The sequence below is a fragment of the Notechis scutatus genome, chromosome 1 (genome assembly GCF_049901735.1).
Source record: "Notechis scutatus isolate UNSWTSFEM ecotype Mainland chromosome 1, rNotScu1.2, whole genome shotgun sequence".
NCBI classification, from domain to species: Eukaryota; Metazoa; Chordata; class Lepidosauria; order Squamata; family Elapidae; genus Notechis; species Notechis scutatus.
Genome location: NC_142009.1, coordinates 291,736,374 through 291,751,738, shown reverse-complemented (window position 1 = coordinate 291,751,738; position 15,365 = coordinate 291,736,374). Strand labels below are relative to the sequence as shown.

The following is a 15,365-nucleotide window of genomic DNA, read 5'->3' as shown; positions in this document are numbered from 1 at the left end:
CTACCGGAAACTTGTTAATCAAAGCAGTTGGTACTGAAATCACCACTATATTTATAGTCTTACTTCACTTTCCTTTGCTGTAGAGACCTGCAAAGTTTATAAATGCAAGGTATGATCAAAAAGTTACTTTTTCATTAACATCATAACTGCAAATCATTGCTAGATGAGGCAGTCACTAATGGATGACTACCTCTATTAATCTCTTGACCAGACCTTTGCTCTGACCTTGTTCAGAAGCTAAGGGTTGCTCAGAAGTTGGTTACAACTTGTTTGAAAGGATATCAGTGAACATCAGGGCTTTAAATTAAATCGGAAAGTTGAAAATCATCCCAGAAGAAGCCTATGGCAAATGTTAAAATAAAAGCTATAATTTAGTGGTAGTGTCTGGCATGCAGTAAGGCCTCAGATCCACTCCCTAACACCCCCAGTTAAAAGAGCTTTAAATAGATAAGCTTCTCTATGACATGTTGTCAGAATAGCCAAAACATTATTTTTATATGAATGAGGATTAGCAAATTGAACCAAATCCAAGTGACTTTTGGATGGATACTTCCTCTGAAGAAATAGAAAATGAGTTTGGAAGCACTTCTGTTGCTGTTTCTAAATTCAAGTGCCATTTAGCGGTCATGAGAGTTTTTATAAACTGTGCCTGGTTGAGCAACTGTAATTTTACTTGAAGGAACCATACTCACTCTAGTTATACTTACAAGGCACTGATCTCAAAGACAATTTAGAACTTTAGAACATCAGGAATAATATGCTAAATTGTAATATGATATTAGATTGACCACATTGTATCTCTTTGCCGCGTGGGCTGCAAATACATTTCAGGGTCTAAGTCAAGACAACCAATTTCAGCCTTTAAATTTTTAAAGGCATCAGGATCAAGTTTTTCAGAAATCTCTTCCTTTTACATGTTCATGTTTTAAAATTTCTGCTTGGGGTGGAGGAGAGGAAGAGAGACATAAAAGAGACATATCAATCTCCTTGGAGACTGATTTCAATTTGTTGCTACCTAAATTTAAAATCTATATCTACCACTCACCAAAATTAGCTCTCTTATACTGATTAATTTCCACTACAGTATTCCATATTAAAGGAGGGGAAACATTTACACAACTGCTTAGGTTCATAAAAACTACACGAAAAAAGTGTTATTTGTAGACAGATAAATCAACCTTAGACAAGTATGCCTAGCCATATCGGATGCTCTTTGAACAAGATACCTAACTGATGGCAATGAGAAAAGGCAAGATTCTTGTTTGATTGTTTCGAGTGACTTTTGAGTGACTAGATTTTACATCTTGAGGAAAATACAATACCAAATTTTCTTTGTTTGTTATTTATAAAATGAGCAAAATATATTATTTTTATATAATATCAGCAAAACAACAAATAGATAACTCTCATATCCACTACAGAATTAAAGACTGCCTCATTACATCAATTAATCTAATTCAGTCATAGTCTTGTAAAAAAAAGTAATATTCAGAAGCTGTAGGTTTTCATGGCTATTTATTGGTAAAACTACCTCTTGGTGGTGCCATGTGAGTCAATATATATGTGTGCAAATGTTTCAGTTTCTAGCTTCTTCAAAACATTAGCAGTCAGCAAATGATCACAGTCTTGTACAACATTATACAAGCAAAATGCTAATAGGACATATGGATATGACTCTAAAACATACATATTTTCGGTCTAATTATTTCTCTTACCTCAGTGTTAAAGATGCAGGCCTGGTATCAGGAGTGCTGCTGTGTGTTTGAAAAGCCCAAAATGAACCTCCCGGATTGAGTGGTGGACGATAACTGGAAGCAGTTGTATTTACTTTATTAACGGCTCCATTTATCATGTTTAAATTTGTCAGCTGAAGAGGAAAATAAGCAAATGAAAAGCATTTTAAAAGATCCAACAAGACAACAAAAGTATCTTGTCATGAATTTTCACTGAAGGATATATAGTTAATATATCGTTAAAGAAACAGAGCCAGTTTATGGAGCAGAGATGTTGCTGATTCCACATCAGCACAAAAGTGTGTCTAAACGTATGTGAGCCATATGAAGGTTAGCAATCATAGTATGCTGTGTGAATATAAGACTATAATTTCATCATCTCACAAGAAGCAAGCAAATAAAAGTCATCGACAAACTAAGGTTATTTTCTGGAATCTCATGGGCTCACAAAAAGGCAGACTCCTGTATTTACAAGTGATACCAAATCTGGCTAAGCCAGATGCATCATTAGCAACATATACTCTCAAACAGAAGCAGCATATATGGACTGGCACGAGTATTTTCAATATTTTCATTAATTAGCAGAAAAATGTACCTGTACACACAAACATGGCCTATCAGACAATCAAAATTAATAATCATAATAATCTATAAAACATATTATTAGTTTAATCAGCATTCATTTCTGGCATCATTGTTCCAAGTATTTTCTTGCCCCTCAGTCAATTTCTCTGATTCCACCATCCCAGGTTCAGAAGGTTATTTATTTATTTATTTATTGAATTTATTGGCTGCCCATCTTATAGCAGGATAACTCTGGGCAGCTAGTTAATACATATCAACTATCTGTTGCTGCTGATCACATAGACATTTTTCCTTCCAATGTTGTATAATAATTCTTTTATCCAGTCCTCATACCCTGAATTCCTCAGTTCTTGATTATCTTCATAAATTCAGTATACTGGAGACACACCCAAGAATACATTAACCATCCTGCTGATTTCAGTCCAAAATGGAGACCATATGACTTAACATTCCAATTCCTGAATTGCAACTGCAACCAACTCTCTTGAAACACAGGCATCCAATATACATTTATTTATGTATGTATGTGTGTGTACATATATATATATATATGGTATTCAGCTTTGTTCGGGTATTTTCCCACGTCATTATAGTTGTGGTTTTAAAGTTGTAGTAACGTTTCGGCAGAATCTCATCTGCTATCATCAGGCTTCTGTATTGTGTATTCTGTATTGTGTTCGTCTGTGAGTCAGACTTTTACAGTTGTAAACTCACAGATGAACACAATACAGAAGACTGATGATGGCAGATGAGATTCTGCCGAAACATTGCTACAACTTTAAAAGCACAACTATAATGACGTGGGAAAATACCCAAACAAAGCTGAATACCATACATGTAAGTACCCGCGAAAACTTAAGGAAACACACACACACACATATATATAGTATTTACTTTATTTTTAATTAAAAAGAAATTCCTCTCATATTATTAACCTTCCATTGCTTTATTAGCGAAGACTCAAGCTTCTTATTCCATACATCTAATGTCAACTTCATCAGCTTCCTTTCCTTCTCTATAAGAAATATGTTATTGGCTTAGGACACAGCTGTTTTCTTCAAACGTCCAATCATTGTGGAACCTCTTTGTACATTACTTTCCTTTGTTAAAATTCTGTTTGTCTTAAAGCTGTCTTTCACACTGGAGCAGGTGTGTAAACAGTTGAACGTATGGTGGGTAAGGATGTTTCACACATTCCACAGACAGGTGTTTAACTTACAGCAGACTTAAATACAGTCACTGTAATCAAAAGCAGGCATCAGAGCATACTGGCTTATTTAAGCCAGCCCATCACGTTTCTTCAGTGTTGATAGTTATTCTTCCACTCCTTGATTTGTTTCTGCTTCTATAATTAACCTGCCAGCTCAGTAGATTCCTTGGGGAATCAGTAGAATAATTTACATCTCTACAGCAGAACTCTACTTTGCTGACTATGACTTTCCTTCCTCACCATTTGATGTGCCTTAAGGTATATAATGAGCATATTTACACATAATATAAACAGCATGTTTATATAATATAAATATAAGGTATATAATTACCTTATATATATTATATATATTACCTTACCAATATCATATTTAACATAGCTTTCCCTGATTTCAAATGTAAAGGAAGAGTACAAAAGGAAGGCAAAAACAACTTTTTGCTTGGGGAAAATAGATAGGTTTAAATATTTATTCATGTTTGTTAGTTCTCTATCCAGGCTTTCTTCCAGGAGTTCAAGAACACTCACATACTTCATTAGACCAGTGTAAAACAACAACCCTGTGACCTCAGTACAGATAGTTTTTCCTTATCCCTTGTTCACCAACTGTTGTAAGTTACAACGGGGCTGAAAAAAAATAACTTTATGGCCAATTTATGACCTTTGCAGTATCCCTCAATCATGTGATTACCATCAATACACATTGTCCTCTGGTTCCCCCCCCCCCCTTTTTTTAGAGCAAAGCGATTGGAGAGGAAGGAATTGGAAGAGAACAAGGTGTTTGCTCTTCTCCTTACCAAAAGTAATGTAATCATGCTGGCACTCAGGACTGAGAGCTGAAGATATGCCATACAAACACCTACTCTCTTGCGAACCTTTCCCTTGATCTCTCTACGTTGGGAAGTGTGGAGGAAAAACCCAAGCAATTTCTTATAGGCAATCTCTCTTTTGTCTGACCTTTATCTCCCCTCACAAAATGAAGAGATGGGAGAGGAAAAGATTGCAAGACAATAAGCTGTTTGTTCTTCAACACGTTGAAAGCAATGGTGTCATATTGGAAGGGTTTATAATTTTTGCATTCATTCGTTTCCTTTTGCATAAGAGTTCAATGTTGGACTTCCAAAATGTTTTTTTTAAGTGTTCCCAACCGATATAGACCAAGAACCTACAGGTAGTCTTCAGTTAATGACAGTATTTATTTATTTATTATGAAATTTATTTTGCTGCCCATCTCATATCTAACAACTCTCCAGTAATTAGGACTGGAATTTCCATTGCTAAATGAAGTGATTGTATTACTTAGTGACAGAAATCCCAGCAGTCCCCATTGCCATTGTTAAGTGAGAATCACAGGTTGTTAGACAAGAATCTTCTTGCAACTTCCTGCTGGTTTCCAGCAAGCAGGAAGTCAATGGCAGGATGTCACAATCCTGGGTGGCTTACAAGCAGGCCAGCACATGGATAAGCAGCATGGACATAGCCGGGTGGGGAGTAGCTATTGCTGGGCATGGGAAGCTTCTCAGGAGACTGCTACAACGCCGCATGAGAATAGCCAAGCAGTTGCCTAAGAGCTGGGCTCCTTGGGGGGAAAAAGCAGTGGAAACAGGACTGACCTGCAATCTACCCTACCTACTGATTTTGCTTGTGGGAAACTGGCAGGGAAATTCACAAATGGTGATCCCATGACCACAGGATGCTGCAGATAAGCTTGAGTGGGTTTCCAAACACCTAAATCATGATCATATGATTGCAGGGGCATTAGGGTGGCCAGAACTTCAAGAACCATCATTAAGTACCACTTATTGAGTGACATTGTAACTCTGAACAGTTGCTTAGCCCCATTAACTGAGGATTATATTTATGCTCATTTTATTACTTATTCTTTTTTGCACATCATAGCTATTCACTGGTTTCAAGTCTCATAAGTCTTCCCACATATTGCTATCCAATAACACTAAATGTTGCCCGTTATAATTTTATTTCATTTTTCAATTATCATGACTGAGTGAGCTCAGTTACACAAAATATTTTTCTAAACATAACTAGGCTGGGGTTTAGGCATCAATAAAGTATATAGTAATCATGTAGTATTTATTAGAGTAGCTACTACTGTCTACAGAAGAGCACGGTACTATCAGAATAAGCAGACTATCAATTTCCATTTCTTTTACCTTACCTCTGCTATCAAAGACCACTTTGAACCTGTGCTTCACTCCTCTCAAAATAACCTTCCTAGTTCAAAACTGGGTTAAGATTAAATGCCCTCATTTCTGTCCCCTGGAAGTGCGTGTTTCTGTGTCCCTCCAATTATAGGGAGGGAAAAGAATAGAGCCCACATCGATAGTACTTTTTGTCTTACCATTCGTAGTTATCTACAATAAACAGGACATCTCTAGGAAGGAAGGGAGCCTTGTTCTGCAGTTAACTGAGGTCTATTTCAACCACACCCCATAGATAAATTACCCTCAGGCAAGTTTATCGGTATGCCTGCATTTATAGATATAAGACAAGGAGAAAAAATTTAGATTAAGGGGTTTGAGAGGTGTGAAGTCTCCACGTACATCAAAATTGATCTGGCGCAAGGCCCATGACATTCCTACCCTGCTTGCTGAGTTTACCAGTTCACACGGTATGCACATAAAGAGCATAAGAGTTTCAGTCTCCAGAAAATATTCCAGATAAAACCTGCCACAGACATTCCTGGGAAACCTGACAAATTTTGCAGATTTGTTTGTAGTGTTTCCAGCACATGCATCTTTTTTTTTTTTAAAAAAAGAGTCTGTATTGTAGTGGATTATTTGCTTTCCATTACTGGAAGAAATCAGACTTGGAATTAAATACTCCTAAGAGTTTTAAAGCTAAAGCTTCACTGGGAGTTATTTCAGTAAGGCTTAGATGTGCCAAACGTTTGATGATCAGAGAGTTACCCTTCTCGCAAAACAGTTCCTTGAAACCCAACTTGACTCAGCTAGCAGCTCCTTCAAGACTAAATCCAGCTATATAAAAGGAATGATGCTGTTTCAGGCATTCTGTTTTTTTTTTCTATATTGTTTTCTTCTATAATATTGATGTATATCAGCTTTCAAATGAATCTCACGTTGTATCTACTGAAGAAAAAATGACAAACAAAAAGAGAGGTGAAGCAGAAGATGGGTGAAAAAAAAAAGAAGGGCCAATGGCTAAGAAGAATTAAAACACATCTCCTGTTTCAGCTTGCAGTTGAAAGGAAGATCCAGGAGGGAGAGACTTAAAAATAGATTGGAAAAAAACTTCCTAACATTGAGTATATTACAGATGAAGTGATAAATCTCTATTCTTTAAAAGAATAGCTAATTATGTATGTTTTTCATGAGAAGACTGTGATAGAGGGGAAAAAGGGCAGGGCGAGAGGAAGGGGAGGAGAGAGAAGAGGAGGGGAGGAGAGGGAATTCAGATGTGAAATATACAGCCTGGAATCTCCTCTCCATATTTTTCTACCAAAGCACTGTAAAAAAAAACACAATTTGAGATATCCTTAAAAGCAGAACTTGTTCATATTTCCTAGTATTTGATATAAAAAGATTTACTGTCTCTTACACTGGAGGCAATACATCACCATCATGGCTAGCAATCACCTACAATTTTATCCTCCTGATGAAGCAGGTATTAACTAGTTCCTGAGGTGGCTGGTGCCAAGCAGAGTGGTCGTAGTATTTAAAAAAAAAAACAGAAAAAAACCTGTACTAGATATTTGTATTCCGTATTCTTCAGAAAATTTTATGAGGAATGCCAGGCTTTTGCAAAGGACCACCCTTCCAATGAAAATATGAACTAATATGCCCTACCCCCTTTCTTACAATGATATATCATTACGTTTGCAGGAAAGTTGCTGCAAGCTTTGAACACTGGCTGACTCAACAGAAGAGACAGATATATCTTATTCCAGCCCTTGCCTGGGTGGTCTGATGTTATCCTTAAGATCAAACTCTGTAGCTGGAAAAGCTGGAGCTGTTGCTAGTGAAAATCAATCCATGAATTTGCACATTTGTTCACAGAGAAATACAGAAAAGAAATAACTCTTCTTTTTATCAAGCAGGGCAAGTCAACACATTCTTTTATTTACCATCAATAACTACAAAGCACTGAAGCCTAAGAAATGTTTGTAACAACCACTGCTTCTGTTCTGCCAAAAGCGTTCAGCAGGCACCAATAAAGACCTCACACAGAACCAATACCACTCACAGTATATTACATAGGGAAAAAAGTTCTCAGCAATAGTATGGAAGAGGTTTGCCATTATCATTTTTCAAGATTTATTTTTCAATTTCCCACAGCACAAAATTTCCTGGTGGTCTCCCGTTCAATTCTGCTTAGTTTCTGAGCCTAGACAAAAAATGGTGAAAATCACTATAGATTGTCAACCCAACTTTTCTGTTTATATTTGATTTTATTTCTAATGGCTGGAATTGCTTTTAGCAATTCTGGAAGATTCCCTGAGTTGTCCTTTCATAAATTAAAAGAGGTTGCATATGAAACTGATAAGTAGAAGACCCCTTTTAATTGGCATGGACAATGTTCAATGTGCAAACTAAGATGTGCAAACCAGTTAGTTTGTCATTAATAGAAACAGCATGTAACAATAGATCTGCTCCAAAACATTGAGCATTTTGAGGGCACAGAGCAGGGGTGACAAACTCAAGATCCATGGGGCCAGATACGATGCTTAGATCTGACCCGCGAGGCCACCCTGGAAACATAGAAGGAACAGTCCGCAGTGCCTCTTCCAGTGAAAATAGAGCTCGGGGAGGCCGCATGCGCCTGCAGGAGGCCGTCGCAGCTGAAAAGAGCTCAGGAGCCTGTTTTTGCTGGCAGAGCGCTCACGCCCACAGGCGCTTCCAACGCAAATGACCTCAAACTGGCCGTGCCCACCCTGGCCACACCCACACCGTCCCCCCAAGGTCAAACACAACCTTGATGTGAAATTGAGTTTGACACCCTGGCACAGATAATACATTTTGAATTGTCACAATATTAAATAATAATACGTACAACTCCCCATGATTTAGTGGGACATTCCTAAAATTGTCCTGTGTTTCTTGGATCTCAAGAGGAGAAGAGGTAGGAAATACGACTTCAGCAACAGAGTGGTCAATGTCTGGAATACTCTACCTGACTCTGTGGTGTCTTCCCCAAACCCCCAAAACTTTAACCTTAGACTGTCTACTATTGACCTCACCCCTTTCCTAAGAGGTCTGTAGAGGGCGTGCATAAGCGCACCAACATGCCTACCGTCCCTGTCCTATTGTTTCTTTTTTCTCTCTTATATGTATCCATGTATTCATAGCTATGTTTATACTTATACCTATTATCTTGTAAGCAATTGACAAATCAAATAAAACTAACAAAAGTATCAACACTGATGTACTGCCTGTTCCTATTTAATATTACTTATTTATAAAGATGGGCAGTAGGAAAGTGATATAAAATTAAGAAGAGATAAATTGTGATGCAGCAGAGATTTCCCTTTATAAAGCTCCAGCACATACAAACTAGCTTGCAGTAACTTCATCAGGGTGCCCTCCACTTATTCTATGCTTACTATAACCACAGTGACTTAGCATTATTAATATGTACAGTACACTAGAAAAAATGATTGCGGTTCCTGTGATCAAGCACAGTTCAAGAAGATCCATTCAGATTAATTCTTACTTGTCAAATAAAGCTTAATCACTGTTTCTTTTTCTCTTTTGTGAAATAATACTACCATCAAAGACTATTCTATTCAAAATGGAAAATATGTTTTTTTAGATACCTGTTGTGTAAGAAGGCTGATGTGACTGGGTGGGGAGTACTGTCTAGCTGCCTGCTTCTCTGCCAACCTCTGAAGTTCTGCTGCAATATCATGACTACAACGCTTATTGTCTTCTGCATCCTTGTTCATTCTGGCAGATACACCACGCTGTCTGCTTGGGCTGTGACTTCTTGATCCTGCTAAAATAAGTGAAAACTGTTATTTTGCCATGATTTTTTCCCCTAGCTATAAGAAATATGCCCTCAGTGCAAAAATTGACAAGGGACATAAATAGTAATGACAAAATCAAAACCAAGTGTTTTATATGAAAGATAAGTAATTCATGATTCTCAATTACAATATGCATGTATCTATAGGTAAATTATCTCACAGTTTTTGCTTTCTTTCCAAAGTTTTATAAAGAACACAAACCATTTCTTTACGAAGTAATGATAGAGAAGCATGATAGGGAAATTAATTTATTGAAGAAAGGGCAATTCAGAAAGTCAGCATGAGATAAGGAAAAAAATAAGGCACCAAAGAAGTTTTATTCCAAAGAAACCTCTGGTTAGATATTTATTAGTGCTATGTCAACTATTTGGAGGGATATCTTAAGGAGCCTCTCCAAACCTGCTGCTCAGAGTACCAAGGCCCCATGTTGTTTTTTTAAAGCACAACCAAAGCCCCACTAGAATCAGAACTGAGACTGTACACATGCGCCTTTCCCTGCAATCCCAGCTAAAGTAATGTGGGGGGGGGGGCATAGCCATGTTCTGTCATTGTGGAAGTCCTTGAAATGGCCAAGAGCCTTTGAGAGAATTGGAGTTATAGGTTCAGAAGAGTATGAAGCAGCCCTTCATGTGGTTGGCATCGCCCCAATAAATTAGCATAATACAAAAGAAAAATGAAACAAAATGCATTACTTGGAAAGCTATTCTTATGTGAATAGGACAGTTCTTTTCAAAGTCTTAAAAACTTCATGAGGATTATTAGGAAAACTATAATACAACATGTGACACATTAAAATTTTGAAATACTCTACAGTGAAAAAATACTCTACAACTCACATCTGGTTATAATTTATTGTATATATTAACAATGTTTTTACTTCCTTGAACTCACGTCATTCTGAACAGAAATCTTAGATGTTTGTTGGTGATGTTTTTTTTAATATTTTCCCAATAAAATAAAATATTTATTTAAAATATTTATTTTTGAACTACATAAAATCCCCTAAAGATGGACATTCTCAGGGTTTCCCCCCCCCCTTTTTCTTTCTATAGTGTTTATATGTGCCATTTATTTCTTTTCTTTTTCAATTCTGTATATTTTTCTTTAATTTATGCCATTTGGGTTTTGCCCAAATAGCATAAAAAGCATCTGAAATCTAAAGAAAAATAAATTTAAAGTAGCATTGAACCAAGAGAGTATTTTCAAATATGTAAAAAAATGAAAAGTACTACAGTAGTTGAACTTCTGAAAATAATCTAAAAAGTTTATATGCTACACAAGTAAAAATACTGCAGAGAAATATAAATCTGATGTCAAATATTGAAAAATAGATGGTCTGGTAATTGCATAGTTCAATGCTATAAGCAATTACAGTGATATCTTGGCATTCAACTGCTTTGAATTTGGTACTTAATGGATTTTGACATGAAAATGTTGTCCCCGCCCTCATCATTTGGCTGCCTTGGACTTACCACATTATTTCTAATAGGAAAAATTTGTTTGGTAATCATCATGCCTCCAGGAATCAATTAATGATGAGTACCAAGGTACCACTGTATTGCTACTGAAATCAGTCACTGCCATGTGAATCAATTGATCGCTGAAACCCAACACCTATGTCAGCAGTGCAAGCCTTTGAGAGCTCATTCTTATTTAAACCAAACTGACATTCATTTCAATATTTGATATCACTGGGCTGTTTGCTGGTCTTTCCATATCCTTTCCTGACAGGAAAAATGGCTAAGTAGGGGGATGAACACCTGTCCCTTTAAATGTTGGATTTCAATTCCTAGCAGCTCAAACTCAATAAGAGTAATAATTGGTGATGATTTGAACTGTAATCCAACAATACCTAAAGGGCCATGGATTTCCTACTCCATGGGAACAGGAGTTATTATTTCTTTTAAAAAATGGTAATAGTATCCAATAGTTAAAATAATAGTTCAAAGAACTGTTCCAGTATTGTTTACAGATAGAGATTTGTACATCAATAACATGGAAATCTGGCAAAACCTAACTGGTGAAGAAAAACTAATTCAAAGTGTAAAAGGTATAATCTGATGGCAGAGCGTCGCAAAAGAGACGCATTCTATCCTTGACATCTCCGGGTAAAAATGCTAAAGACTGCTATTGGAAACTTGGAGAGTTTCTCCATGTGAACATGTAAACAATATTTAGATGAATACTTTGATTTGGTTTCTTCCTATGTTTCTTTGAATTCACAAGCACTAGGATCCATGGGAGAAAACCACTGAAAGCCCCATTATAAAGAAGTTCAGAATCCCCTCTCTTCGGTACTGCCACTGAAGAAAATACTGGTGTGTGTGATATTCTACTCCTATTGTCCAGTCACTGCAATAACATTCACAAACAATTAACATTCCAAGGGAAAAAGCATTAATCTTTTTGGATGTCAGTCCACTTTATTAGTTGCTGCCTGATACCTTGTCCTATACAGCTCCATACAGGGGAATTTAAATAACCGCTACTCAGTCCATTGGAGACTTGTCGCCAAATTGTGTCATGAGAAAACAGCAATAAGATTAGAGAGGCATGATCACCCTATTCTTTGTTTCTGCAAGTTGCCTAAGAAACAACATTAATCACTTCACGCATGCCTTAATACTCCAGAACAGAGGTGGGAAATCACAACCCCTTTATGACTTGTGGACTTCAACTCCCAGAATTCCTGAGGCAGCCATTCTGAGACTGGAAGTCCACAGGTCATAAAAGGGCCACAGTTCACCATCCCGGCTATAGAAGATAACAATACTCTTGAGGACAACTCTGAATTAGATTGGATATTGTTCTTTTTCAAATAAATACCAAATAAAGAAAATACGAATATCCAACTCAAAACTTGCACAATTAATTCAAATTGTCTTGGATATTGCAAGAATATTTTTTAAAAATTACAATAATGTGTCAACTGAGTATCAGCCTACCTGCTTTTGCTGAGGAAGGTCGGGTCAGTCTCTGGCTGTAGATTTGCATGGCAGTCTGAAAGGAAGAGAAGGGGCTGACAGTGTAACTGCCAGACCGACAGCGGTGTAAGCTTGTACTGTTTGAGGATGGGCGGGACACGTTTTTTGCTGTATTAGACAAGTTGTCAGGTGCTGCACTTGGAGAAGAAGGGGGAAGTGTTGCTCTAGAACCTGACGAAAGGGAAGGGGTCAAGTGATAATCAGGCAACTGTACATTCTCACAGGCAGCAGGTTGCGAGGACAATGGCATACTGATGCTTTGTGGGAGTGTGGTACCATGAGTAAAGGAAGAAGTGCTAAGAACGCTGAATTGTGGTGTATTCTCTCCATCTTCCATTGAAGAAGGAACACCTAGTAGAGAGAGAAGAAAAAATCAAGCCAAAGGGCAATTCATATTTTTCAATTGGACATATAAAAACTTCTACAATTGCACTTTTACAGGCTTTAGATTTTTTTTATATAGCATCTGACTTTTCAACAATTTCACAAAAGAGCTCTAATAGCCAATAAAAATCTTTCTCAGTGCATTCTACTCAGTTTGTATTTATATTGATAATTCTATTATTTTACTATGATGTTCTCTACATGGATACTCAGTTTTCTATTTAATATTAAGATACTCAAAATACTTATTCCAAATTATTTGATTGAAACAGTGATGCAGCTTGTTAAAATGCTCTCAATCGTGCCTCTGTAAAAAGTGGCTAGGACAGAAGGAGAAAGATGTGCTCTCCTCATCCAAGACAGGAAATGCAGACGCTAGTCTGCACACTTCACTAAGGGTGTGGAAAGACCAGTGTAGAGAAACTAGATTGTTAGTTATCTGCACCCCTAGATACTTAATACTGTTGACCAGATTTCTATCACATTTATAAAGCTGCCATAAATGCAGCAAAACCCTGGGTGGTAAACGTAACATATAAAACATCAAGAACAGGAAAACACATACAACACACAAAACAACCTGGGTCAAGGCCCCCTTATAAAAATATCAGGACAGCTTTATCATGGGAAGAGACACAGCTTCTCTGGGTGGAGGTTGTTCCATAGGGAAGACACCACAACAGAGAAAGCCAACAAAAAGCCATTAAAGTTTTGTCATAGTCTAACTATGCAAATGTACTCTTTTTCCAATTTTCTTACTGGGTAAACTAGTTCCTTTGGGTTGCTCAACTCTCGGCTGCTCTACCACATTTTCTTTCTCCACTGGAAGTTGGGACTGCTTTTTTTCATTTTTCCCCATCTTTTCTGAGTGATCTGAAAAGTTTTCAAAATTAAAAGAAAAATAAGCAGTGTATGATAATGATTTTCAGTATGACATTTTCTAATACAGATGATCTGAAATTAATTGCATCTGCAAATAAAAATCTATCCTAAAACTCAAATTCTTATGTATCTAAAAATTTTGACATTCTATATATCCATCAGAGAAACAAAACTGTGAAACATATTGGTTCGTTGGTTGGCTGGCTGGCTGGCTGGTTTGATTTGGAGACTCCTGAAGCCCAAAAGACCCTAGGCAACTTACAATGCGCACAAAGAAAACCAAATAATAAAATGCATATGCATCTTAGCAACCAGACAAATTGGAAACCAACGTAAAAGATCAATAAAAGCGTGGCATTCAACCTAACCCCAAGCTTGGGAACAAAGTCACATTTTCAACAAGTTCCAAAACAGAACAGAAAATAGGGAAGGGGTGGCATACAAATTTTCAGGGGATGCTGTTCCAAAGGGCAGGTACCACAACAAAGAAAATATACGTCTTAGGTCCTGATAGATAATATTAAAGAGACATTGAAAATGCTCACTCTGCTTAATCTCACCAAATGGACAGATATAATCCCTTAGGTAACTAGGCTCAACGCCATGTAGGCTTCACAATGATAACAAGCAGTTTGATTTGCAACCAAAAACAATTTAGCAAGCAGTGGAGGTAACAAAGCAGGGATGATACACAAACATAACATAACATGCCTATCACTGTCTTATTACTACATTTTGCAACAGCTGCGGCTTCAAGGTCAGCTAAATGTAGAGTGCATTGCAAGTAATCCACCTGAGAAGTGATTAGGGCATGACTACGTGAAACTTTTTCCATATTAAGAAAAGAGTGCAACAGGCACACTAGCGAGCAAGGGCTGTGATTCCAAGAGCCTCAGGGGGGTACGCTAATCTTAAATGGGGAAGTATAATCCCCATCCAAGACCAGAGATGAAATATTCACAGATTCAAGAGATTCAGATAATAACCACTCAGACTGAGCCCACGTCTGTTCCTCCCTGTAATCTAGACAGCATCTAAACAATGGATCAAGTCATTGACATTGCTTGGATGTCCTAGGGTCAATATATACAACTGAATAACATCAATGTACAGATGATACTGAGGTATGATATCACTCACCAGCTTCCCATAAATTTTAAGAAGAGGTGAAGGGTCTCAAAACCTGAGGAATCCCATAAGCAAGGGGCTAGGGATGCAACCTCTCTCCTCTTGTCAACATTGATGGGAACTGACCAAGGAGGAAGGAGAGAACCATAATAAAACAGTACTTTCTACCCTTCAAGTCCACCCCAGAAGGATACTGTGGTTGAGTGTATCAAAAGTCAATGGAAAACAAGGAGCACAAGGATGCATGCATCGCCGTCATCCCAGCTCTGCCAAATATCATTAGCAAGGGCCACCAATTCTGCCTCTATACAGTACCTTGGCCTGAAACCTGACTGAAATGGATCCAGATAATCTGTTGATGTTCTTCAACTATTGTCTGATCACCATGTCAACTATCTTCTTTGAAAAGGGAAGGTGAGAGACTATAGCTATCCGGCAGTGTTAGATCCAGCATGGGCTTC

The 15,365-nt window shown here is 37.4% G+C and overlaps 1 protein-coding gene across 34 annotated transcripts in view; it reads right to left on the bottom strand.

The window, feature by feature from the left end:
• TTLL5 (tubulin tyrosine ligase like 5) overlaps positions 1 to 15,365 on the bottom strand; it is a 145,994-nt gene that overhangs the window by 63,509 nt on the left and 67,120 nt on the right. For 15 of the 34 annotated variants that reach the window (XM_026664392.2, XM_026664390.2, XM_087951925.1 and 12 more), the window contains 4 exons: positions 13,654 to 13,767; positions 12,472 to 12,861; positions 9,317 to 9,495; positions 1,716 to 1,867 (listed from right to left, as the gene is read on the bottom strand). In XM_026664392.2, coding sequence (XP_026520177.2) covers positions 1,716 to 1,867; positions 9,317 to 9,495; positions 12,472 to 12,861; positions 13,654 to 13,767 — 835 coding nt within the window. The remainder of the gene's footprint in view (positions 1 to 1,715; positions 1,868 to 9,316; positions 9,496 to 12,471; positions 12,862 to 13,653; positions 13,768 to 15,365) is intronic. The other 19 variants (XM_087951933.1, XM_087951929.1, XM_087951936.1 and 16 more) reach the window with 3 other exon arrangements.